At 32.5% G+C, this 27,664-nt stretch overlaps 1 protein-coding gene, 1 non-coding gene and 1 pseudogene across 2 annotated transcripts; 2 read left to right on the forward strand and 1 right to left on the reverse strand.

The window, feature by feature from the left end:
* The first annotated feature begins 2,120 nt into the window (after positions 1 to 2,120).
* On the forward strand, positions 2,121 to 2,226 carry LOC128042683 (small nucleolar RNA R71). Its single transcript, XR_008198196.1, has one exon. It is a non-coding gene; the product is annotated as a small nucleolar RNA R71 (small nucleolar RNA).
* An 11,888-nt stretch (positions 2,227 to 14,114) lies between these two features.
* On the forward strand, positions 14,115 to 22,713 carry LOC105800931 (protein TIC 40, chloroplastic-like; annotated as a pseudogene).
* A 912-nt stretch (positions 22,714 to 23,625) lies between these two features.
* LOC105800940 (uncharacterized) lies at positions 23,626 to 27,420 on the reverse strand. The gene is made up of 11 exons (XM_012632297.2): positions 27,256 to 27,420; positions 25,960 to 26,041; positions 25,786 to 25,856; positions 25,652 to 25,701; positions 25,480 to 25,550; positions 25,334 to 25,396; positions 24,895 to 24,982; positions 24,536 to 24,598; positions 24,385 to 24,464; positions 24,226 to 24,297; positions 23,626 to 24,137 (listed from the first exon to the last, which is right to left on the reverse strand). The coding sequence occupies exons 2-11, from the start codon at positions 25,989 to 25,991 to the stop codon at positions 24,056 to 24,058; spliced, it is 672 nt and encodes a 223-aa protein (XP_012487751.1). The 5' UTR covers positions 25,992 to 26,041; positions 27,256 to 27,420; the 3' UTR covers positions 23,626 to 24,055.
* Between the last annotated feature and the right edge of the window lie 244 nt (positions 27,421 to 27,664).

Consider the following 27,664-nt stretch of genomic DNA (forward strand, 5'->3'; position numbering starts at 1 on the left):
GGTATACACTTAACAGGGCTCACCCAAGAACTATCAGAAATCGGGTATACAATTCCATCATCCAACCATTTGATAATCTCATTTTTAACTACTTCCTTCATTATAGGATTCAATCTCCTTTGCTGTTCAATAGATTTTCCATGGTAATCTTCAAGTTTTATTTTGTGCATGCAAATTGCTAGTCTAGTTCCTTTGATATTCACAATTGAACGTCCTAATGCTTTCTTGGATTTTTTTAAAACCTTTAATAATTGAATCTTCTATTGACGAGCGAGGAGGGTTAAAAGATCAATCTAATAAGTCTAATGATTCAAAACTCCTCCTAAATCCATTTCTAGATTGCTGAATTTCCATCAGTTCTCTAGATTCTTCAGTCAATTCTGTTTTAGTTAATTCAACAGAGTCTGCATCAGAATTGTGGTGCATATGTCTTGTAAATTCTTCCTAAATTAGAACATCAAAAAATTCAATAGCATGCATTCTTGATATGGGTCTGCACAATTTAAAGCATCAAACATATTAAATGTCAACTATTGATAAATAATTTTCACGGTTAACTCACCTTTCTGTACATCAATCAATGTTATATCAGTTTCTATGAAAGTTTGTCCAAGTATTATAGGTACCTGTATATCTTATTCACATTCCAGAATAATAAAATCTACTAGAAAAATGAACTTGTCAACTCTTACCAGTACATCTTCAATTTTACCTTCTAGATGGACATATGATCTATCAGCTAATTGTAGTGCAACTGTAGTAGGCCTTGCCTTTCCTATCCCAAGTTTCCTAAAAACAGACATATGTATTAGATTGATACTTTCACCTAAATCGCATAATGATTTACCTATATAATGGTTTCCAATCAAGCAAGGTATAGTGAAACTCCATGGATCTTTTAATTTTGGTGGCAATCTATTCTTCAGCATTACTGTGCACCCTTCAGTAAGTGCAACGGTTTTGAACTCCTCTAACCTTTTCTTATTGGATAGGATATCTTTCATGAATTTCACATAGTTAGGCATTTGTTCTAATGCTTCCACCAAAGGTATGTTGATGTGTAATTACTTCAAGACCTCTAGAAATTTCTTGAATTGAGCATCTTATTTTGACTTTTGGAAACGCTGGGGAAAAGGTTGCGGTGGCCTTCCTTCCATTTGTTGAGGTTTCTTTACTATGGCATTTTTATTGGCTTTGCAAGATGAATATGCTTCTATATACTCCCATCTTTTTTTTATTTGTTCCACTACTGACTTGGAAGTTTTGCTTTCGAGAACTTTCAAACTTTCCTCCTCAATAAAGGCATCAGTCACAACTCTTAGCAGCTTAGTGCCACTCCGAAGTGTTATGGCCTTACGTTGTTCCTTTCCTTGAGATCGAGAACTTTCTGTGTCACTAGACAATGCTCCTTATTGTCTAGAACTTAATGCAATGGCAATTTGTCCCACTTGATTTTCCAGAGCTCTTAAGGAAGCTGCCTGGCTCTGAATAATTGCATCATTCTTAGCCATATACTCCTTTAATAGAGCTTCCATAGTTGATGTTGAAGATGGAGATCTTTGTTGCACATTTTCCCACGACATTGGTTGACTGTATCTAGGTGGTACACCAGCCACATTCTATCGATTAACATTGCTAGCATTTCCCATTCCCTTATTACTCCAATTGAAAGTTGGATGTTGTTTCCACCTTAGATGGTATGTTTTAAAGTAGGGATTGTTCTCGCTACGATTAAAATTCCCCATGTAATACGTAGAGACACGATTGGATGGGTATTCATAAAAAACATGATCTTCTTATAGTATACGCATGCTAGTTCTACAACCTTCATCTCCTACACTGTAGAGGGTCTTTTTAGAGTTTTAATCATATTTGTTAAAGATGATACCCGAGAAATTAACGATGTAATCACATCAAGTTCCATTGTTCCAACAACTTTTCTACCAATTTTAATTCTGGTAGTGGGGTACTGATAATCATTGTTTGTTATTCTTTCCAGAATTTCATATGCTTCATTGTAGGATTTGTCAAGCAACGTTCCATTAGTAGATGCATCCACCACCATTAATGTATGAGCATTTAATCCATTGCAGAACATTTCCATCTATGTCCAATGCTAGAAACCATGTATCAGGCATTTTCTAATTAGTTCCTTAAAACATTCCCAAGCTTCATATAATGTCTCATCTCTAGATTGCTTGAATGATGTAATGTCGTTCTAAGCTTCGCATTCATGTTGGGAGGATTGTACCTAAGCAGAAATCTCTGTTATAGTTTATTTTAAGATGCCTTCGTACCTGATGGTAACGCATTCAACCATGGTCTGGCACGATCTCGCTATGAATAAGGGAACAATTTTAATCTAAGGGCATCTTCAGGAACACCCTGCTGCCTAAATGAGTCACAGACTTCAAGAAAAAGTCTCAAGTGCAATCTTGGATCTTTAGTAGGTAGACAACTAAACTGCCTTACCATCTGCAGCATCTGAAACATTACTGGTTTTAATTCAAAGTGTTGAGCTTGAATATGTGGCCTAACAATTCCTGGATTTAGATTATCAAAAATAGGCACTTCATGTTCTCTGATAGGTCTGCCTCTATCATTTGTAATTCGAGGAATATCAACATTCCTTTCATTCAGGAGTACCTGATCTTCTCTAATTAGATCATTTATAATCATCTCCATTTCTCTTAACTCTTTTCTTCTTCGCCTTAAGGTTCTTTCAATTTCAGGATCAAAACAATATTTTGTGTCCTCTTGAATATTTCTTCTCATGCACTAATACAAACTTGAAAAATAAAAAAAAATTCTAATTAACTGCTTTAACAAAAATAAAAAGAATAATAACAAATCAACTTTTCACCAATGTTCCTGATCCCCAGCAGTGGCACCAAAAACTTGTTGCCTGTGAAATAACTAATGCAATTGTGCAAGTGTACTTGTCATTCAATTAATAAAGTGATAAGTAACTATCATCTCCACAGGGATCGAGAATTGGTAAGAAATTGAGTATGTTATTATAATATTGTTAATTATACCAAAATATCATGAAATAATCTCAGAGTGAATAAGAAACTAGAATAATGAATTACTAAATTTAAATGATAAAGAACAAAGAATTGATATGGTAAAGAAAATGATGTGGCAATTCATAAAGAATATCAAGAGTATTTCTGTTGTTGAATGAATAGGGTTAGAGTTATTCAGGAGAAATGTTCGTATCAAGATAATGCCATGGCAAAATATTGTCTAATCTATTGCCCAGAGATTCGCTACTATGACCTGCCTCTTTTGATAGCTCGATCTTAAGCAAAAAACCTAAGTTTATGTACGTCTACAGAACTTTGGATTGATAACTACAATGAACGTCCTCTCTATACGACTTGCAACATCAATGTCTAGAGTGCTACGAATATTCTGTCAAGTATTCACTTGCATCATACTATTCAAGATCTAGTATTCTTAACCTTTTCAGAATTAAAAACACCTAAGAACACATCATACATTCAACTATGTCTAGAACTTGCATGCATGTATTTAAAATAAGCATGAATCGAATGTAACAGTGATATAGACAATGTCAAATCCTAGGCATTAAAGATGATAAAACATTCACCCAAACAACTCCAACCCAGAAAAGATTTAGTTCATCGGTGGAAAAGTAAACATCAAAATAGAATCATTCACCAACATTTCTCAATTAATTTCGAATCACAGAAAATTCAATCTAGAAAAATAAAGGCATAATTGCAAGAAGTTCATTCCACACTCCAGCTTCTCTTTTATCTTCTGATTGTATGTGAATCTAGGATAAATTTCTCTTCCCCTTCCTCACGTCTGTATCCTGCTCTCTTCTAAGCTGCTACCCTTTCTTTCTCTGCAATTCTCTAATGGAGTTCTTCTTTGCGCAGAGAGAGAGAATTGTTGTTACCAATCTTTTTCTCACCCTAATTCTCCTCTCTTTTCTCTTCTTCTCTCCTCTTCTTTTATTGGGTAGATCTGTCCCAGCTCAGCACACATTTTTCATTCATCTTTTCAGGTTTGTTTTTCTTGTACACGTTCAGCTAGCTGGGAGTGATGTGGATAAAGTTCTGAGTCATCTTCCCGGAATTACTATGACAATTCTGTTGGCAATCAATCTTACTAATTGCCATGACAATATTTCACTTCCCTTATTTTCTTTCTGCATCCTCTTCTTCTACCTATACATGTGTTCACACAGAACCACACATTTCCTCCCTAAATGATAAAAGTAACAAATAATGGCCAATGTAGCGCAATCCAAGCTTTTTTATTCAATGTTCTAAAATTATCCTAAAATGCAGATGTATTTACTTAATTTCAAACAATTGATTCCATCTAGAGGCCTAAAATATAACTCTTTTAAGAGTTATCAGTGTCTGACCGTGTGAGTATTCAAAAGAGGGCCACACGACTATGTTGCAGGCCATGTGCCAAACCGTATGTGTATTCAATGTTGGGTCACACAGCCATGTCTCCAGTCATGTAAATCTAATAACTAAAACAATAAAGACACACGACTGTGTAGGGTGGCCGTGTGTGGCACACAACCGTGTGACAGCTCGTGTCCTAGGCCGTATGCTCCAATTTTAGCCCCTAAAACAAGCCATATCAAAGCCTATTCTTACACACCAAGACATACCATTTCCATATACATTCATATCATCAAAACACACTCAAAACATACCAATTCAATCATCCTATAAGTTCTAACCATTATGTCATTCAAAGGTACCATAATTCATACACCAAAACCATTTAAGAAAAAGATTACAATACCAAATTTCAATCATATAACATGAATACTAAAAGACCATTTCATCTTAATCTATACCATCACAGCTTACCACTTTAGATAGGCATAACCAAAATGACCATATCCAAATAAGTTTTAATATATACAAGCCAAACCAAAACCCTATATACAAATAGGTACAAGTATAACCAAAACACACCATATGATCAAACTAATCTAAAGTACCTATTACTACAAAGTCCTATACATGCCATTTATAACCATTTTTTTTCAAAATAACCAAAAACTACCAAAGTGGTCAACAGATAGCGTGATAAAGCTTCGACAAGATTCCAACCGGTCGAGCTTTCTGAAGATCTACAAAATAGAGAAAAACAACTACGTAAGCAACCAATGCTTAGTAAGTTTATACAAAAGAACTCAAGCTTACCAAACAAAAAATTTCATGATTAAACCATTCAAGCATTGTTTATTCCCCATTTGCACATTTCTTCCTAATCACACCACTTCACAAGTTAGTAACCATATACATATATAAGAACATATTATTCACAACATGTAACATATTGTGCATAAGATTTCAACATATAAATCATCAATCATACATTCAATCATCTTCCATTTCGATTCAAATGTACATAACCATTCCATACCACACAACAAACCTTTACTAAATAGTTCATTTTATGGTTTCCTTTTCATTTGTTGTCATTTTTGGATAACATCCTTTTCAACCTTTTCATTTGATATCCTTTCTGGATAACATCATTTTCAATCTCTTTATTTGTTATCCTTTTGATATCTTTTTCTTTTATTTCTTTTTCTTTTTCTCTCATTTCTTTTTTTCTTCCCTCAATTTCATTCAAGATTCGTTCATTTTCTTGCATCAACATCTCTTGTTTTTCTTTTCTTCTATTTTCTTTTTGCCTTGTTCTTTCATTACAAGAAGATGATAACTTATAAGAATCATAACGACAAGCTTCTCGTTCGAAAGAAATGGCAGATTCATCATGCAAGTCACGATCATCTCTTTGTGAATAACCCTCCGTGGGAAAATATCTCGATGCATAAGAAACTCGATCATCTCTTCTCGAATAATCATGGAATGTGTGCTTTCGAAATGATCTTGTCTCCGTCTCTTGATTCGGTGAATTTGGCTTCCGCCAGACTCTTTCCTCCACTCGATCTAATCTATCATGCAACTTATCAAATTTTGATTTCACCATTCTATGCATCTCTTGCATCAAATATTGGAAATCTATTTCAGAAAATTCTTCTCGAGACATGATTATATACTCACCACAAAATCCTCACCAATTCTCTCGAAAAGGAAATAATGATTTTCACTCGCACTCGTGTTTACACTCAATTTTTGGCTTTTTCTTTTGATGTAATTCACTCGTGCCTTTTTCCACTCGATTTTCGCCTCTCAAAATTCTCCGTAAACTAAATTTGACAAATCAAAATCGTTTGGGGTCGGTTTACAAAATTGATGTGGCTTGGTGGGGTTAATGTCGGGATTAAAGGTAGGCTATCAAACAAAATAGAAAATGTTAAGTGTGGCTGGAAATGAATTTAGTACTTCAGGCAGCAAACAATGCTTTTACAAACTCAAAATGAATTTCAATCACCCTTTTTTTTTCTTTTTTGTTTCAATTTCGAATTTTTCTTTCTTTCTTTTTAATACTGAATACTATATAAAAAAATTGAATACAAATAATAATTTTTTTCGAATTTTTTTCGAATTTTTTTTGAATTTTTTTTACAATCTCGTAATACCGAAAATGACGATTCTTACTCCGATTCAGCTAGCTCTGATACCAAATGATACGCCCCGGCCTCGGTGATGAGAGTCGAGTCGTTGATGTGCCCGATCGTGAATTGGAGTAATATTAAGGTTTGTCGAAAATAGGCTAAGAAAGAAAAGATAAAGGCTCAAATTAGTTCAAAAGTGGTGATGGAATGTATTGAGGTTGATATGTGAACGAAAATAAAGTATTCAAGTTGAACCAACACAATATAAGTGTGTTAACCCAGGACTTATATGAATACTTAGGTATGTTTGTATGGATGGAAAACGAATAAATTGGAACCTCGACCCGCTATCAAAGATGATAGGAACCTTGGTATAATTTGAACGCCACACTTTGGGTACAAAGTGATAAGTTCGGAAAGAAAGACGGGTTGACGCCACAAGGGTTACTTGATAAGTCAGACGAGTCTTTGGAGAACAATGAGAGTTGAAAACAAACTCACAAAGTAATCAGATATCATATAAGATTCAAAAGTATATTGTCTAACCTTTACAAAGCTTATAACCAAGGTATTTATAGACAAAAAATAAGGTAAAACGAATGGCCACAAATCAGCCCTTAATGTTGTTCTAGAATGATGAATAAATGTTTAAACTCTTTACTTCAACCGAATGTACCAATATTGGTTTCTTAAATCTGCTCATTCATCCTTAGCTAGGAAGTAAGTTGATCAAGCTCCTATCCATGCACTTGGAATAATGGTGGTGGTCGCACATTAATGTATGCAAAGGGTGGCTAGGAAAATAAATCAAGAACCCTTTGGCCGAATGGTCACATAGGAGACACCAAACAAGAACCCAACTTTAATTACCAAACATGCATGTGAAAATAATGGTGCTGCTTTGGAAAAAGGTTCGGCCAAGCCTTGGAAAGCCAATAGAACTTATCACATCCTTTAATTCATGTATTCCCACGAAAAAGGTACTTGGAGAGAATCAATCAATGACCTCTTCTTCAATGCAACTCAAAGTGCATGCAAGATGAATTGATTCAAGATAAATTCGACAAGAAAGAATTAAACCTTCCTTTAAATGCCGTTCCTTGCATGCTGAACATCTCATTTAATTCATGCTTTGCTGCACATTAAATTCGGCAAGCTTGCACCTATTAATTCCGTCCATTAAATGGCCACATGAAAAGCACTAGCAACTCCTTTAATGCCGTTCAAGCCATTAAACCTGCAGACAAATAATTAAATTCAGTAATCAGCATCTAAGGACAATAAAATTCGGTTGGACTTAAATTAAACCCTCATTAAATTCGGCAGCCTCCTTTAATACATAATTAACTCATGCATGAAACAAAACAAGTTAATTAACATATTAATTTCGGCTTACAATAAGAACATTAAGTTAAGAATGAGACATATTAAATTCGGCTGCCACATGGTCAACAAAGCATAATAAATTCGGCAGCCACATTAGGACACATTTAAGACATGTTATGATTCAAACAACATAAATGCATATATAATAAATTCGGCTGAAACATAGACAAATTAAATGCATGCCTTAACCTATGACAAATTAATGTGTACTAATTAAAAACATAATTAAATCATGTACTAAATAAAGCAAATTTAATATAAAAATTACTAGACCCAAATTAAATCATGTGCATGCTGAAATTAACAAACTAACTAATGAACTTAATTTATTCCAGCAACTATGTAAAAGCATAAATTAAAATAAATTGAAGTTCAAACTTAATGATCTGAAATTAGCTCGAATTGAGCTTCATTGAACTGAAACAAGCTTCGATCAACTTGCAAGAATTTGCGATTGTCACCTGATGAACTGAACCAAGGATGTTTTCGGGGCAGGGTCCTATCATTAACCCCCGGCTAGCTAGATTAAGTTAATACGAGTTCAAAAACGTAAAAATCATTAAAAACGAGCATCAAATACATACCATGCATCCAAAACAAAGCTTGGCCGAAAGTTTTACTTCTCAACTATGGTGGAATCAATTTTCAATAGAAAATGGGGAAAATGATACTAATTTTTACCTTTTGTTTTGTTTAACATATCATTTAATTATTAAATTACAAGATTAACTTTTAAAAACTATTATAATTACACTAAAACCTATCCATAAACATCCACTAACTTAGAATATGGTATAATTATCATCCAAGTCCATTAATTTACCTTTTCAAAACTATTTGACCCTGTTAGCTAATGGAAATCAACGTTTTCACCTTTTTCAATTTAGTCCTTTTACTTAATTAACTATTTAAACTTAAAAATTTCTTAACAAAAAATTAAAACAACCCTCATATAATCCTATAAACATTAAATAAATAATAAAATAATGACTTACTTGTCGGAATCATGGTCCTAAAACCACTGTTTCTGATACCACTAAAAACGGGCTATTATAGGTAGTTCGTAAAACTTACCCTATTTAAAAAGTCTTACACTGCAAAGACTTAAAATGTGCGAGCTACACTAGGAGCGAACCTTGATGTTGAGATGTGTCTACTATTTACTTAAATTTAGAGTACCACCTGAATAAAAGTTAGTTTAAATGTATTGATGAAAGTACTTATATGATTTTTCACTGCATGTTAGCAACTTAAGCATATTTTATGTTTTAACTTGTAATGTCTTTGGAGGTTAGGTTGGTTGTTAATGGAGAGTCACTTAGGTGACTAATGTGGTGTTCGATAGCTAGGGTTCAGCAACTAGACTGGGTATGAGGGTGTTACAACATAACCCTTTTTTTATGCTTCTTATAAAAAAAATCAGTTAATACAAACAAGGTTCATAGAAATGCCAATGGCCAAATTAATATAGTAGTTCTCATTTTTAAGTCTATAAAAAATTTTTCCAACCAAAATAATTCAAGACTTAAAAATGACAACAACTATACTTGAAATTATATATTGGAATCAACCCAAAAATCAATTTAGACATTCCCCAAAATTTGTCATTAAAATGACTTTAAACAAACACGTTTGATGTGAAATAATATTTGATTGTTTGGTGTGAAAGAATCTTGATTTTATTAATATATGTAATGACTTTAATCATTGTTGATTAAGAGAATTTTAAACAATATCAAAGTCCAAAAACATATGATGTCTAGATTTAGAAAACTTATATATATAAATTGAAACCATCAAATAAACATATAAAACAACTAGTTTAATGATGATTGAGAATGATGCAAGGTCACATATTATGATGAACCTTAGGGCTTGATTAATAAAATGACCGATAATATTATGAATCGCGATTTAAAAATCTATCAATTTATAACATTAAAATTAATCTATCACCGTCGTAAATAATTACCAAGTATTTATCAAATAGCATATATTAATAAAAAATTTATGAACAAAATACAAATACATATAAGCATGTAATGTGATAAGTGAAATTTACCTCAATTTCTTTTCTTCTATGAAAGTTTTAATAGCAACTTTCTTGTTTAACGTTGAGTCTTGATGATTTTATCAAAAGTAAGCAAATTCAAAATACATTGATAAAAAACTTTTATTTCAAGATGACTTATATGATACTAAGACACCCCAATGTTAAGAGCACCGAATCAAAGTCCATACCGATATTAAATCTTTCACCATTCATCTAAGATCATAAAAATAAAATAAGTTAATCAAAACAATTATAATCGACCACAAATTAGCTAAAAAAAATCAGATATGAAACATTCAATAAAAAAACTTCCTCTAAAAAATTTGCATCTTGTCGTCTAAGATATTGGAAATCATAGAGGATAATTTTGATCGTCAATAAAAGGAACGCACTTTGAGCAATATTATAATAATAAATATTCTCAATAGTAAAACAATCAATTATTTATACCGAATTTGCGGAATAATAATATGTATGTCAAATATTGGCATATAGAGAAGTAGTCAAAATAATAACTTAAAACAAATTGAAATAATGAAATTTCTTTTAGTAACCTTTAAAAAATGGTGAATAAGCCAAAATAATTTAGAGAAGAAAAAATTGATTTGTATGCTTTGAATATTTCTCTTTCTATAAAAATATGATGAACAAATTAAAATAATGATGAAAATACGTATACCATATATAGTCGCAATGACGTGAACTTCACTATGAACTTGTAGAGGCTCGTGTTGATAATGTGTTATAAGACTTAAAAGAAATATATAATGAACAAGAGAGAAAAACAAAAGATAAAAGGGTGATTCAACTTTCACATTGGCATCCAATAAGCTTGTACATGCCCTCTACTTATAGGCTTCAAAAACCATAGGTTACAAAGCATTAAGGACCAACATTAAGGTACTCTATAAATGGTTTATGGATTACAAGATAATGAATTTAAGAGTTATGGACATTCATCTTTTAGGGGTTACAATAGGATAAATTTAAGGGGTTATGGACATCCATTTATCAATAGATTTACAACGGAAATAATATTATAATCTTTCTAATATCAATTATGTTTTTCAAATTTTAATTAATTAATTATTATGTTTAATGTTTTCAATTATATTATTCATGAACAATTGAAATTTTAACCTAAAATTATATAAATTAATTAAATAAAAATTTATTGTTAAATACAATAATCTCTTACTCAAAGATAAATGAAACTAGTTTGTAATAATTATAAAGGAAATTATTTGATACATTGTCATCGAAATTTTTAGACTTCACAAACAAGGTTAGAGTTGAAAACTGTCATATAGAAGTATAGTAAAATATTAAAAAAATATATTTTAAAAAAAATATAAATGTCAATTTTTCAAGACTATTTGTGAAATTAAAAAAAGTACATTACTAGTATACCAAATGCTAAACCCCCGTACTTTATTGTGTTGGAGTTCTAAAAGTGCTTTTCCATCGCAAAAGCGACCAAGAACGCCTAATTTTAAGGGTCAAAACTACAATGGAAAAGTGTTTTTCTATCCAAACAAAAAGTTGGGGTTTATGTGTTTTTTACTTTTGACTTTTGCGTTTAAAAATAAAAATTACCAAAATACTCTTATTTTTATATTAACTATTTAAAAAATATATAAAAATTAAATTAAATTAATTTTTTTGTATTTTTATAATAAATTATTTGAATATTTCATATATCATTATATTACATTATTTAAATATAATATATATCGATAAATTTATAAATAATTTATATTAATTAATTAAAATTATTTAAAATTTATATTTTATGTATTATTATATTAAATTATTTAAATATCATATAACTTAAATACATTTAAATTTCTACTACAGATTTAAAATGACTATGTAACTTTTAATCACATTTTTTACAACAATAGAGTACTAAAATTCGAAACACACTTTTAAAAACCTCAATTTTGTTTCTAAAAGCATTTTTAGAGAACATTTTTCAACGATAACAATAACGAAGGTCTAACCTCGACCCTAATTATAGTATATCTAACATTTAAGTTAAAGAAACTTTTAATTAATGTCACTTAATTGATAATGCCAAACTCCATTAGAAGCTATTAGTGCAGAGCTGAAAAATAATGCTCTTGTTTTGGCTTCAACATCTCTCCAAAACTTATTTCTTTACATCCTTCAAAAAAATTTCTTGATTTAATTTAATTTTTCATAGGGTTGTAAAATTCAATGGAGAATTTGAATATGGCGTTAGTTTCTTCTTCGTCCTTGTCTTACTCTTCTCCTCTTAGGATACAATAATCCTAATTACACTCTCGAAAACACTACCAAAACCTTCCTTTTTCGAACTTCCAAGATTGCTCCTCGTTCTTCCCGAATTCCAATCTCCGCCCATGCTTCTCCTCTTCCTCCCCGTCATCCCCAAATTGGTATTGCTTCTCTTCTTTCTTTCTTTCTTTAGAGCATGTTTGGTTGGCATGAATAGCCATTCCATTCCTTGCCTATTCCGCGCGCTACAGTGATTACACCTATATTCCATTGTTTGGTTCACCGTTTACTATTCCACCGTTTTGCTATTACTTGTTTATTCCCTCAGCACCTGTAATAGGTATTCAGGGGTGGGGGCAAGGAATTGGTATTCACCGTTTACTGATTTCTTCACCCCAAAATTTTGAGACCAAAATATCCTGCTATCTTCTACCCAAAAAGTTTGCTCCAGATTTCATATCCCCAGATCTCATTCTTCCTTCAAAATTTCTGCCGCTACCAAAAGAACCATGATTCAATTCCCTATTTTCCACGAAAATTTCAAATTCTTCTCTCGCCAATACGGCGGAGGATGCTCAGGTGTCTCCGCCCGAGCCCAGGCCACAGTCTCCACCTTGCAAGCCGTGGCTCATCGTCGATCTCGGTAATCCCGGCAAGAAATTCAATGGCACCCGCCACAACGTATTAATACGTCCTCATTTTAATTTTTTTAACGAATTTAATGTTCATTTAATGATTTTTTTTGTTTCATTTTTTTGCCAACAGGTGGGTTTTATGATGGTAGACGCTATAGCTGAGGCTGAAGGGATTTCTATTAACACAGTTAACTTTAAAGCTCATATTGGAAAAGATATTTTTTTTTAAAAAGTTCAATCTTCGAATTACTTTCACTACTGTTAAGTTCAAGAACTTCAGTATGCTTTGATGTATTGCATGCCTGTTGAAAATATAATAGCCATGGAACTTTGCTAGAATGGGTTATTATTTCTTCATAAATTTATCATTTAGACATGATAGGGTCCCAAATTTCTAATTCTAGACTAGTATATTGCTTTGATATTGAGTTGATTCTACTTCTTCTAATTTTGAATACCTATGTATCCATACTAATATAATGCCTTTGACTGAGTTGGTCTCACTTGTTAAACAAATTGTTTTATTGTTTTATGGTTTTGGTGATTGAAGGGTATATTTTGTAATTGAAACTTCTAACTGATTGTTTTATGGTTTTGGTAATGAGATGTACTGTAAAACACTAATAATTATATATTCTTTGAAGCTCATAATCTACCACTAGCCTCCCACATGTCATTAACGAACCTAAGGGAGACATTACCTGCCTGAGGCCTCTTGAGAGTGTTTGTAACTTGTATGCCACTCATACCTTAAAAAGTTTTAACTGCAATTGTTTGCAGCTTTATTCTTGATTTTGAATGCTTTAGATGAAGATACTGTTTTACATTGTAACCTTGAAGAGTGTATTGGATAATGGAAACTGATTAGATTAGAATCCCACCTGAGTTTATCTTTGATTTGGATGATGGCAGACAATAGCAACTGCAATTCTTAGTGACTTCACAATTTTCATATTTTTTGAGAAACTTATTTAATACGTGGCATAAACTATCCAAAAACCTTCTATACTTCATCTTCTTCCATATTAGTTTAAGCATCAAGATTGGTATTTCCTTATGCATAAAGATAATAAGACATAAGTTCTATACTTCATCTTCTTCAAACTCATGTTCAAATATGAATTCTCTCCTTTAAATGGATTCTAAATAACCACTCGATGAATTCTCTACACTGTTGATTTTGCAAATATGCATGTTATGATTTTCAGGGACAAAGTTCTTTGTAGTTTGTGAACCTGGGACACAGCACATGGAGGCTCTCTTGAAAGTTGTTTATGAGCTCTACACAGATTATGTTTTGAAGAACCCCATAAGCTGTCCTGGAACCTTTATCTTACCAAAATGTCACCATCTCTTATCTTCATCCGTACACTTTTGATGGAAGATTGCTATCAAGTTTGTATAAACCTGTATATTGGGATATCATCAAGCTCCTTTGTTTAGCTCATAAATGCTGAATTTTTTTATAACATATGATGATTTTTGGAGTTGCTTCTCCCAATTAACATTTATAAAATTAATGAAAAAATCCTTTGAATTATTTGTTTGCTATTGTTTTTCAATTTTTATCTAGGAAGAAGATACAGCAAGGGAGATCTTATGAATGAAACATTCATAGTGAATCATTTGCATTCATTCAAAAATTAAATTATATATATTATGATTTTAGTATTATATATTATGATTTTAGTAAATTCATATAAGAATATTTAATATTAAGAATTTTATTAAATTATATATTTTATTAAATTATATTTAATAATAATCATTTTAAATTATATTTTATATTATTATATATTATGATTTTAGTAAATTCATATAAGAATATTTAATATTAAGAATTTTATTAAATTATATATTTTAATTAAATTATATTTAATAATAATTATGTTAAATTATCTTTTATAGTATCATATATTATGATTTGAGTAAATTCATATAAGAATATTAATTATTAAGAATTTTATTAAATTATATATTTTAATTATAATATATTTAATAATAATTATGTTTAAATATGATTAAATTATTTATTATTGATATTAATAATCTTATTAAAATTTAAATAACAATAACAATAATCATTTACCTAAACAAATTTATGGTAAGGGTATTCTAGTCATTTTAGTTTTTTCTATTATGCTATTACACCTCTATTCCATTCAACCAAACACAAGATTACTATTACGCCTCTATTCCAATACATTCAACCAAACAATTAATTTACTATTACGCCTCTATTCCATTACAGCTCTGATCCATTACGCCTCTAATCCATTACCCCTTTATTCACCTTTATTCCAATACAGCCCAAACGTGCTGTTATTGTTTTGCTTTGATGTTTAAATTTCTTGTACTTTTTATGTTCTTTCTTTTTCCATGGATTTTATGTTAAGCAGTTTTGAGAAAGCATAGGGATGAGAGGTTTGCGAGCATTTCTTCTTCCAGCAATCAACAGACTTCTTCAGTTGGAGTCAACCCTAATCCCACTGTGCCTCCGCCATCCTCTCGAATGTAAGTAAATCTTCCTTTTGTGTGTGTGTATCTAGCTTTTGGTTTCTAATTTCTGCTTTTGAAAATTAAAGAAAGGATGGATGATGAACTTAAGATTGTAAATTCTTTGGAGGACTAAACATTTGATGTTCAATTTAATGTGAAGAAAAAAGTAATCCATGTTGTGTTAGAATTATGGTTACTTATTGATCATTTATCCTTTTTTTTTTGTTTTCTTTTTATTATTCTTTTCTTTAGTAAATTTTCAGGTAGGAAAAGCCACCAGACAGAGCCTTAGGGGGCAAATTCGTTTGAATTGCTATGAAAACTTTAGCATTTTACTCCATTTTTTTTACGGAATCGTGATTTTCTTTTCTTTTTATTATTTACTTTGCTTTATAGCAACTTTGGAGGAACAAAGCTAATACAGGGGGAAAAAGACGTAATTACTTGGCAGATATTATCTTTTGCGTTTTATGAACATTCTTTTCTTTGCTCAGTCATTTGTGTCTTTATGTTTTCCAGAGGATCACCACTCTTTTGGATTGGAGTAGGCATTGGGCTCTCAGCACTTTTTACATGGGTGAGCAAGTGGATGCTTTTTCTCGGGTGATATTTTTAGTATTATTGTATTGATAATGGCAATGGTTTCTTTTTGGTGCATATTTTGATGAGACCGTATGAAATGACAGGTAGCTTCAAGCTTAAAGGTGAGGGTTTCTCTTATATGAGGTATAGTTGTATTGCTCTTGCCTGTAATCTTTACGATAGAATCTTTGTTTGAGTTTTGGAAGTAGAATACTTAAATAAAGCAATTAAAATGGTGACGGGTAAAATTCCATTTAATGTGAATGCTTTGGATGTTTTCTAGTTATTGGAGGTCTTAATTATGCTTCTGGTGCCATTTGAAGATAGGAAGTTGATGTCTTCCATTAGTTTTTCAAGTTTCCCATATACTACCTAAAGGTGCTTTCTTTTATCAGTCAAAACATTTTTTTGGAGGGTTTAGATTTAGCTGTTGTCAGAGTCTGTATGTTTTGGTCTAGAAGACTTTACATTATTATAGTAAATCATCCAGCTTGACGGATTCTTGAAGAAACTGATGAAAAAAACTAGAAGAGTAAACAAGAAACTTAGAGTGAAAAGATATATATCTTTGTAATCATTCAACCATACATCAACACAACTACTTTACTGAATTTATATGTATCAATAAAACTGCTCTTCAACTAATAACTGCGTAAGCTAACTGCTAGCACATTTATCACATGTCTAATATTGTTTACAACAAGCACACCAGATATAACCACTATAACTGCTGCAGTTGACTAACTGAACTGACTTCATACACTAACACAGCTGACCTAATTTGAACAAATTTGTTTGGCCATGTACTTGATTCTAATTGTTATATATTATTTGGAATTCCAAAATCCAGGTTATCATAGATAGTGGTAGTTCAAAGCAAAACTGGGGAATACAATATTTTCCTAGGCAGCCTTGAGTTGACCTTCAAAATTGTGGTTTGATATATTCAAAATATTTTTCTTCATCCATCCTAGAGGAAGATGAACCCCTACCTGGTTGGGCCCAATTTCTGGGGGTTTCAGAGCTGATAACAAAGTTGTTAATGGAAATTAGTTATCTGGGATATAAAATTGCTAGTCAGTCAGTAAGTTGTGCCTCTTTATTTATTTTCCGATCTTAGTTGAATGGTGTTGAGAAGCTGACTTAGTGGCACAAAGTTGCCTTGACATACTGATTACAGAGACATGATTTATGTCCCCTGTATTATGGCACCGAGAAAAAGTATGTCAATTTACAAATGTTGAAAATAATAGTATGATACTGAATATTTTGCTACATTCAGTTCCTTGTGTCATAAAGAGGACCAAAGCCCTATCATGGCTTGTTAGATATGTAACTATACTGTCTTTCATGGGCTTCTGTTTTGTAGCTGAGCTGTGTCTTAATGTATCTAAATTATGGTCCCTGTTTTTGGGTATGCTTAACTTTCTTTATGAGCTTAAGATGGTACAAATGGCAAAACTTTTTAATGTAACACTGCTATTTCATTGCTTCATGATGTTTACCTTTACATTATTCAGAAGTATGCGATGCGACAAGCTTTCAAAGCCATGATGGGCCGGATGAATACACAAAATAATCAATTTGGCAATACTGTTTTTCCCTCGGGTTCCCCATTTCCATTTCCAGCACCTCCTTCAGCAGGTCCTGACATACCCCGTTCTCCTTCTTTTCAACGCACTGATACAGTTGATGCACCTGTAAGACAAGTTGAAGCAGCCTCTGTTACTGATCCAGCAACGTAAGTGAAAAGTGTGAAAAATGAAACAGAAACTGCCGAGCCAAAGAAATATGGTAATATGGAACATTTTCCTTTTCTGAGGTAAAAAGGAACATTACATGGGCAATTCTTGTATGTGAGACTTTAGCAAGACTAACAGATTTTTGTCCTTCCCCTAGAATAAGGGTTTTACATTTTAGGTGATAGTATAAACTGATCTCTAGTATGAACTTAATTTTCTAGCATCTTAAATGATGGTTTTAGATTTAGTTAACGACTGGGTTCATTGTGTTGTTCTGGAAATTGTTTCTCTAAAATTGATGCAGATTTCTTTTTGCAGCTTTTGTGGATGTTTCTCCCAAAGAAACTATGCACAAGAGTGCTTTTGAAGATGCAGCTGAGCTAAGTTCACCAAATTGGGTTCAGTCTTCCAAGGATGTAAGGTTTTAAATTTTTTTTTTCTTATTAAGAAGCTGTGCTAGCATGGATATATCTTTAGGAGTCTGAAGTATCTATTTGGGAAATTAATTCTTTTGAATATTATATGAAGCTTTCTGACAATGGAGCTGCATCCAAGCAGGATGCCGGTGCTTTTGGGGGTTTCCAGGCAAGCGGTATGTAAAATGCTAGTTGTGGAGTTTATGATTATTGGAATGGAAGCATAGGACATTTTGGGTTGTATTTGGCTGTAATATCTTTCTGAACAAAACGATAAAAACATACATGGAGAGTTTTGTGTCAAGTGCAACACTCCTAAACCTTGTAATCTTCTTTGTTTAAATTTTTGTTGGGACAATGGGAGGTAAGTATTTGAACATAAAAAAAAAAATATATTCTCTAACGTATTAGAGATCAATAATTCTTACCTAAGACAACGATTTTGGATATCATTGTTTGACTTGTTTGTATATTAAAAAAAAGAAACATTAGTAGGCAGTGTAGGAATATAGGAGCAAGCGCTTAAAGTCACTGGATTGGTCATGTGTTGATATGCAACAGTTTTCTTAGTAATTAATGTTATCTTTTAAAATAGTCATCTCCTTAAAACTGCATTTTGTTGATGCGTTCATTGGCATAGCTAAATGGTGGTTAAATATTTGGTTTATTACCTCATTGGCACAGAGGCATTTCTGTTGCCTTCTTATCATGTACCTTTTGCTTGCTATACTGTTCAAGATTATATATATGGGGCCTCTTTGTCTCTAGTTTAGTTGTATTCATTATTGACTTAATTATGCACCTGCATATTTTTTACATGCTTTCTAGTTTCTTTCATGCTCTATGAGTAATAATTAAGCAAACATTATATTTCATTTGCAGGAGGAGCAGGTCCTACCTTATCTGTGGATGCTTTAGAGAAAATGCTGGAAGATCCAACAGTGCAGAAGATGGTTTATCCGTAATATAGCTTCTTTTCCTTGAATATTCTTTTCCTGAAGTTTTTTTAAATTGATTTCATCTTAGTGTGCCCTGAGGGGTGGTGGAAATTTGTGCTCCTGCCTGAAATGTGCATTATATAATACTTATTCTTTGGAATAGTTACCTAACACAAGGCCTGTCAAATTATTTTCTTACATCTTTCCTTGTACAATATGTTTTAGGCATCTCAATGTTTTTGATGAATAAACATGATATTGCTGCTTTTATCAACATACTAGTTAACTAGTCCTGCTCTTTTGTCCCTACACCCTTTACGCCCCTTAATGATTTTAATGCCTATTTACCCTAGTGTACTTAACTGTGGATGTTGCTGGTTAAAACTGAGTTATCTTCTTTGTTGCCTCTTCTTTTCTTTTCTTTTTCCAGCAACATTCTAACATTCAGAGCTTAAGCAAAAACCTTTTTTCATCAATGCGACCATTGTCATTTCTCCTAAATCTTGTGGACCTTGCCCAAGATGTTAGTGATTGAAAGCTGGCATCAGATCTACCGTTAGTCATTTCTCCTCATCTTTTTTGTGAACCTTGCTTATGAAGTCGGTGATTGAGAGCTAACATCAGCTATCTCCTATTAGTGCTTTTGGAAAATGAGATCCTTGCAAGTTACATTGAAGGCAAAGATAGTAGACTTCCATATATTACATGAACGTTCACCAGGATAAGCCATGGTAATAAGTTAAGTTGGCTAAAAAAATCCCTCAAAAAACTTTGAAGGTGTAAATTATATTATAAAGCCTTTTCCAGATTTTCACATCTGGAAGTCATTTGTCAATTTGAAATTAGAGGTCAGTTGTGGTAGAAGCAGTCTGGTTATGGTTAGGTTGTTAGAACTTAGAAGAGAGAAAAGGGAGGGGAGTGCTTGGATGGGATCTTTCTTTAGTAGATATTTGTCAATAAACTGAATTAACCTTTCATTGCAATCTTTGTTTTATCTAGTGAAAGGAAATTTAATCTTTTATTTATCCGTACAGGTATTTACCTGAGGAAATGAGGAACCCTGAGACTTTTAAATGTAAGTCCACACTTTTGATAACACTGCTCTCCTCTGTTTTTCAGTTCTTTCTTTTTGGCTGAGGGCGATGGTTAGCAAGGAGTAGGGAAGGTAGGTTTTTATGGTCTCTGTAAAATATATCATATGTTAAAATCATAGGTGACATATCTTTTTTCTGGTTAAGGAGTTAATGCCTTTACTTGTTCTATGAAGTTTCAGTTTTAATTAATTTCATTTTTAAGTTTCTGTATCCTGAAAAAACTTGTTTCGTTTCCCAGGCAAATTTAGTAGAACTATTTGTTTGCAAATTTCTTTGGTCTTTTGATGAATAAACTCTGCTGCAATTTTATGGATATCATTTTATATATTCCAATTTTCTTACTGTCGTGCATATTTTTCTATTAGGGATGCTACAAAATCTTCAGTACCGTCAACAACTGCAAGACATGCTGTAAGCTTCCTACTGACCTTCTGCATTTGATTACTTTTAGGGGTTTTCCTTTCTCTTGATTTACACTTGTCACAAGCACTGTCCCCAAAGAGAATTTATTGTTGCTTGCTTCTTGTCTAGTTCTATTACAGTTGTCTTGCTCACTATTGTATCTGGACTTTTTAATGTATGATTCCTGGTCTTCTTTTCTTCTTACAGATTGTTTGAATGCAGAGTTGGAATATGATGAAATTAGAAATGAATACTCTAATATATTGAGGAAAAACTCACTCGGAACTATTATTTCTCAGAAATATTTATAGATATATACATGAAGCACTGAATCATGTAAGGAAAGAACATCTCTAATTAGAATCTCTAAAAATCAGCTATAATCCCTAAACACTCCCCCTAAGGTTGGTGGTGCATAGATGTCTCGCATGCCCACATTGCAAAGAAGATTATGATAAGTCTTACAGTTGAGCTCTTTAGTAAAAACATCAGTCAACTGTCTTTTGGATGCTAGATAACGTAGCTTAAGACACTACTGGCTACTTTTTCCTTGATAAAATGACTATCTATTTCGATGTGCTTGGTCCTATCATGTTGCATTGGATTTTGAGCTATGTTGATGGCTGCTTTTTTATCACAGTATAAGGTTGATCCATTTTCATTCAACAACTTTAGCTATTCCAATACCTTTTGCAGCCATAAAAGCTCACAAACACTTTGATTCATGGCCCTATATTCAGCCTCTGCACTTGATCGAGTAATAACACTTTGTTTCTTACTCCTCCAAGTGACTAAGTTTCCCCCCACAAGAGTACAATAACCTGTTGTTGACCTTCTGTCATCAAGAGAGCCAGGCCAATCTGCATCTGTAAATACTTCTATATTGAGATGACTATTTTTGGAGAAGAGAATACCTTTGCCTGGTGTAGACTTCAAATAGCACAAAATTTGCAATATGGGCTTTGTGAGGATCATGCATAAACTGGCTTACTAAACTAACTGCATAGGCTATATTAGGTCGAGTATGAGCGAGATAAATCAATCGTCCGACGAGTTTTTGATATCCGTCTTTATCCACCATTTCACCTATCCCTGCTTGTAACTTGTGATTACTCTCTCGATAGTTGATTCTATTGGTTTGCAACCCAACATCCCTGTCTCTGTCAAAAGATCTAAGACATACTTTCTTTGGGAAATAAAGATTCCCTCTTTCAATCTGGCCACTTCTATTCCGAGAAAATATTGGAACTTTTCCAAGTCATTGATTTCGAATTCCTGAGCCAATTGTTTCTTAAGCTGGGCCATTTCTTCCTTGTCATCTCCTGTCTTAATTATGTCATCAACATAAATTATAAGGAGAGTAATCTTTGTTACATCCTCACCAAATGTTACATCCATACATAATACTTTCTAGATGGCGGATGATAATACTTTCTAGATGGCGGATCCATACATAATACTTTCTAGATGCCAGTCCCCCTCCTGGCTAAGCCGCTGAATAATATATCTACATGTCATTCACGCATGGTAAACATTTTGTATTTATATTCATGACTTCGTGCTGCTTTTGCAGTGTTCCCAGAACCCACCGAGTATTGCGAAATATCAAAACGACAAGGAGGTAATATTTTCCTTCTTTCTATTCAATTGATGGGCTTATTGGACATCATCACTTGGAGTTTCTCACCTTTACCTCTCTTTCGAACTTATTATATGTTACAGCATGTATATGGCTACATTAATTTATCCAAAAACTAAACGCCTGCGTTTGATAAATGCTTATTAAAATTCTATCTGTGGTTTGTCATATCCTCGTTTGAACTTTGCTCCCGTGTTTTGGCTCTTGATCGCAGCAGAGGTCGTCTTGATAGTTAATTTCTTGATACCCTTCTATTGTTGGTAACTTGAATGACGAGACTTTTTTCATTGGCTTCAGGTTATGGATGTATTCAACAAAATATCGGAACTCTTCCCTGGAGTGACGGGTCCACCTTGAATTTGGTAAGTTCATTGTAGTTTCTGCTCAATTTGATTTCAGATGGCGGAGGTGATCGGATCTGGAGCATCAAACCCCATTTAAAATTTTAATTATAAACATATATAATATATTTTTTTAATTACTCTTTAGATAAACAAAATATCTAAGTAAAGCCGAAAGTAATTTCCAGGTATTCATTTTTAATTAGTTTCAAACTTTCTTATGTTCTATTTGGTGATTGTTAGTTTTCCCAAAATGAGAAATTTCTTAAATATTTTATGATTTTCTGAGAAGTTAGATGGTAATTGGTTTTCCTTTTGAATTTCAAGAATGTTTACAGACAACTGAAAAATTTTCTGAAAAATTTGAAATATTATTTTACGTTTTACCAAATTATAAAATAATACATTAATTACACAAATATCTTCATTGGGCGCTGATTAAATTTTTTTTATCAAGGTACTAGGAGATAATTTAGGGAACCCAACGAAGCAATACTTAAATTAAAACTACAAATACAATTTTTAAGTTCAAATTTGCATTTTTTTTTCAGCCAAGATATATGAGTGTTTTTTCTCACGTTAACGACAAGGCTTTCTCTCTTAAAATTGACGGTAATTAAGATCAGGTTCAAAAAATTAGCTTGAGCACTCTTTGCATAAACAATTTTTAAGTTCAAATTCGTTTAATAAGTCTTACTTTTAAAAGTTTTTATTTACTTTTGTAGTACACATTTTAGAGTTTATGTATGTAATTTTACTTTTGCAAGTAATTTTAGAGTTGATTTTGTTACCGTTCTCTTTAGTTTGACGGATGTTTTATTCTTTTGTCGATTTATGTCTAATATTTTATACTATCCGGGACTGATTTTTTTATTGTATCAAGTTGTTGTAAACACTTTTGATATGTTGTGTTTAAATTGTGACAGAAACAATTGTTAACGTGCCATGATATTCTACTGATGCTGAAGTTGAAGCTTTTATTGTATTAATAGAATTTGTCTTTCAACGCATACAACAGACATTTGTTATTTTTCTTCACGAATTGTATGATCTCAATGAATGTATTAATGAAATTTCTCTATAAAAGAATATAAAAAAATATTACAGTAAAAAAGTAAACTAGTTTAAGTGCTTTTTTTAGTAGTTTATCCTTACAATAATTTTGGTCTGTCATTTTTCTTTTGACACAAATACAATAGCACACTACATTTCCAACAATTCTACAAGAATCAGCTGCCGTTTGTAACATATATCAGCACATAAGACTATCAGCAAAGGCGCAAAGCTAGCTAGTCAGGTAAGTTATAATGTCTTCAACATCTTCATCAACCTAAATTCAAACTCCACACATTCTTACAGACATCAATATCAATTTTCCATTTTCATATGGCATAACTACCTACTACATGTACACAGCGACATAGAAGAGCTAATCTACTCAGCTAGCGCAATGTGAGCAACATTGCAATTACACAACTACACACCATATCTAAGGGTTTCTACAGTACACGTACAAGCAGGATGTACATGTTAATGGTTACATGTCCATGTTATCAAATATTTCACCATCTTCCTCAGAACATAAGTTGTCAACAAGGAATCCATCACCCACCAAATTACTGCCAGAAATAATATATGGTCATGAGGTCTAAAGATGATCATAGAAAGCTTGTAAAGAATCATAAATATCATGGAAAATATACCCACCTTAAGCAGCAAAAGCTGAAACTCACAACACGCTTCAACTTTCTATTGTAAAAGAAGAAACTGAAGGACCATCTGAAAAATAAGTCCCCAACTGTTAATTATAGCCGAGTGACAAACCACTTAAGTAAAATAATGAAGAAAAGACGAAAAAGGACTTACATTGCCCCTTTCTCCAGAAAGGGATCTGCATCAGAGTCCGGATTATAACTGTAAATTTCACACTCCGCGAGATTCACAACCTGCATATCTTAGGCATTTTAAAACCGTCACTAGCTGAAACTTGCATGTAGTCTTTTGAAGTTATGCTCACCTCATCTAGAGCCTTATACACAGTTTCCAAGAGTGAACTGCCCCCATATGTCTCAATCCATTCCTGTCAATGATATAAAGCTGGAAACTTAAGAACAAGGCAAACCGACTTATTTGAGGGTAACACATACCATGATCAAATGAATGCTGAATGACATACAGACAAACCCACAGGCTCAAAGTTTCATATGATTCTAACTCAGGAAGCAACCAATGAAAATACTTAGATAAATTGCTGACCAACATAAGTACCCACAAGGACAGGTGATAAGTGAGGACTGCAACAATAGTAACTCTGAGGCAAATTATTTGAGGAAATCTAATGTCGAAGTGAATAAATGAAGATAATTATGGTAATACCTTTGACGCTTCAAGCATGTAGGTTTCAAAAATCTGCTTAAAAGTATCCCAGATTTCCTCAGTGAAGAACTGGTGTGCTTTAACTGCACTGAAACCACAGATGCACATTCCATATCATAATATAAGGGAACCATACGAAACACGCATGAAAATCAGTATATGCACTCAATCGCATGAATTGGATACCAACAAACCCATAAAACCAACAGGATTAGATTTGGGAAATGGAGAGAATTGAACTCTCAGCTCCTCCAAGAGCAACAGTGGACTGAACTGTCTGTCAAAGCCTTTTGACAACACTCCCAATGCAGAGAACAGGAGAATTATATAACGGGTTGCCAAGTCGCCCAATAAGCTGACAGTGGCATTACCCATAACCCTCCTCTTATGCTCTCTTAAAAAAGACAATGTGCTGTGGCAACATAAGCTACAGAGATACCTTAAGTCATAATCTGGATACATGTGATAGAGGGTAAGCACCAAGTAGATCAACGTCTTCCGGCTGAAATGCATGTGATAGAAAGCTGGTTCAAATAAAATGAAATACAAACTAAACTCACTAAAACTGAATGTAATATTTACAACCTTGATCTGCTCAACAGGAATTCAACTGGTGAGAAGTCAGTATCTGAAGATTTTCCAAGAGAGTCAAGGATCTGGTATTAAACAAGCATCAGAAAACCCTCATCCCTTGAATAATAATCTTCTAAAGCAAAAAGGAACCAACATATCACATGTTGATCGTTCTCCACTTTACCTCATTTTCCAAACTGAGAGAAAGTCTTTTATCAGTTCCTGTGTGTTTGCCTAGAAACAAGAAAGAAACTGAGTTAGAATCAAATTTTTCTAAATTCTTCAGGACAACTAGACAAGTTATGCACATGAACTTACAAGAGTATGCTTCAAGGCTCCCTTTGATGGTACGTTCACCAAGGTTTAGTTCTCTCAAGAAATCATTTATTCTAGAAAATTTAGATGAGACTTATGTCATAATTCAAGTTAGAAGGAAGAAAACGGTGATTCTCATTAATCTACAACTCGATCTTTTCAATGATTGAAAATTACCGGTCAAATGGAGTGTATTCTAGGAACTTCATGGTGAGTGTATTCAAACAGATTGTTAAATCTTAGCGTCACAGATGCCAAACTGCGATGTCCAGAAGGCAAAGATAAGCAAGATTTATACACTGAGAACGTAGAAATTATTGCACTAACAAAGCAAACTATCACTTGACAGATGTACATGCAATCAGATTGAAACACATAAGAATGCAAGCAGGATAAATATTTCAATGCAAGTCCAAACTCAACTGGCCAAATAAAATCGTAAACCAATAATAACTACACATTTTTTCAAGAAATGTTCTTCATTGATAAAACAAAACACATCCCGACTGATCTCAGCGTGGACATCAATTCTGTCACTGCCCAACGAAGTTTTGTCCTCATCTCATTATTCCGCTATTGAAGATTTAGACATGAAAAATGAATATACAAAATAACTTATCCCATTTTCCAAATCCATACATCAAACCCAACCCACGCATCAAGTAGAAATTCTGGGGGCAAAAAACAGTTGCTGGGAACTAGTAAATTTAGAACCGTTAAGCATTAAGGATCTGGGCATAGGGACTTCAGGCTAAAGTCAACTTTGTCACCATGTTTCAATTCTAATTAATTAGCAACTACAATTTCAAATTCGTTGATTTTTAAATGAAAATTATCAAATTAGAATATTTACTGGAATATTTTGTTAATGCATTTGGAAACGTGAATTAGAAAATTTGAATTTTATTTGCTATACAAATTATAAGAGTGAAATGCATGAATAAAATGGTTGAGTTTCAATATATAATATATTTGGAAAGTAAAAATGCAAAAATTTGTTCAATTCATGAATTCCTGATGAATTTCAAATACAATTTCACTGCTAAATTGGCATTCAACAAATATATGAATTTAAAAAATATCATGAATGCTACATTGTTATATGTGTTATCACTCAATTTGCATTATCTTTTGAAAAACAAATCCAGAATTAGAAATACAAGTTCCCAATCGTTACCTAATTGGTAAGTTTAATGCAAGGGAACATTCAATAAATTGAAATACAGTGGCAAGATTCGACAGTGAGTCCTATACTATAAAAAATTTGGCCTTAATCCCCCCTTCCTTTTAAGAAAAAAGAGAAGTCAAATCTAAAACAACGTAAAAATTGGAAACCCAATAAAACTAAACCCCCAATTTCGACATGAATTGGACGAAATCGAACTACAAATCTAAAATCACATAAAAAAAAAAAGAAGAGCCGAAAAAACAACCACAATTTTTTTTTTTTAGAAAAAGAAAGACGGATCTTACCCCTTATTTGGTTGACTTAGAGGTGAGAGAAGGTAAAGTTTGAAGGGTGCTACTTTCGTTGATGGCCTTCGGGTTTGAATTTCAAAGACGGGTTAAAAAACGAGAGAGTTTTAAAAGTGTCGGGAAAATGATAGAAAGCAGAAAAAAGACAAAATAAAGGAAATGGCTGTTTTCTTCTTTTCAAATATCAAAGAATATAATATAAGCAGGGATATTCTTGGTATAAAAAGTTTGTGCTGTGAATAATTTCCAAGTGTAATAAAACTGGGCAAACTATATAAAATATAAAGTTACGTATGGTTTGAATTATATTTTCATCATTAAATTTTAATTTGTAATAAAATGTCATTAATATTATTAAATTTTAATATTTTAATTGTGGAAACCATTTCTTTGAAAATAAAAATAT

The sequence above is a fragment of the Gossypium raimondii genome, chromosome 7 (assembly GCF_025698545.1).
Source record: "Gossypium raimondii isolate GPD5lz chromosome 7, ASM2569854v1, whole genome shotgun sequence".
In the NCBI taxonomy this organism is placed as follows: domain Eukaryota; kingdom Viridiplantae; phylum Streptophyta; class Magnoliopsida; order Malvales; family Malvaceae; genus Gossypium; species Gossypium raimondii.

What these genes read in the sequence shown, in the direction of transcription:
- LOC105800940 (XM_012632297.2), bottom strand. Translation starts at nt 25,991, where the DNA reads ATGAAGTTCCTAGAATACACTCCATTTGACCG. An exon ending in TATCCAGATTATGACTTAAG is followed by an intron (nt 24,983 to 25,333) that starts GTATCTCTGTAG and finishes CTGTGGTTTCAG; the next exon opens with TGCAGTTAAAGCACACCAGT. An exon ending in TTTCTGGAGAAAGGGGCAAT is followed by an intron (nt 24,298 to 24,384) that starts GTAAGTCCTTTT and finishes CTTATTTTTCAG; the next exon opens with ATGGTCCTTCAGTTTCTTCT.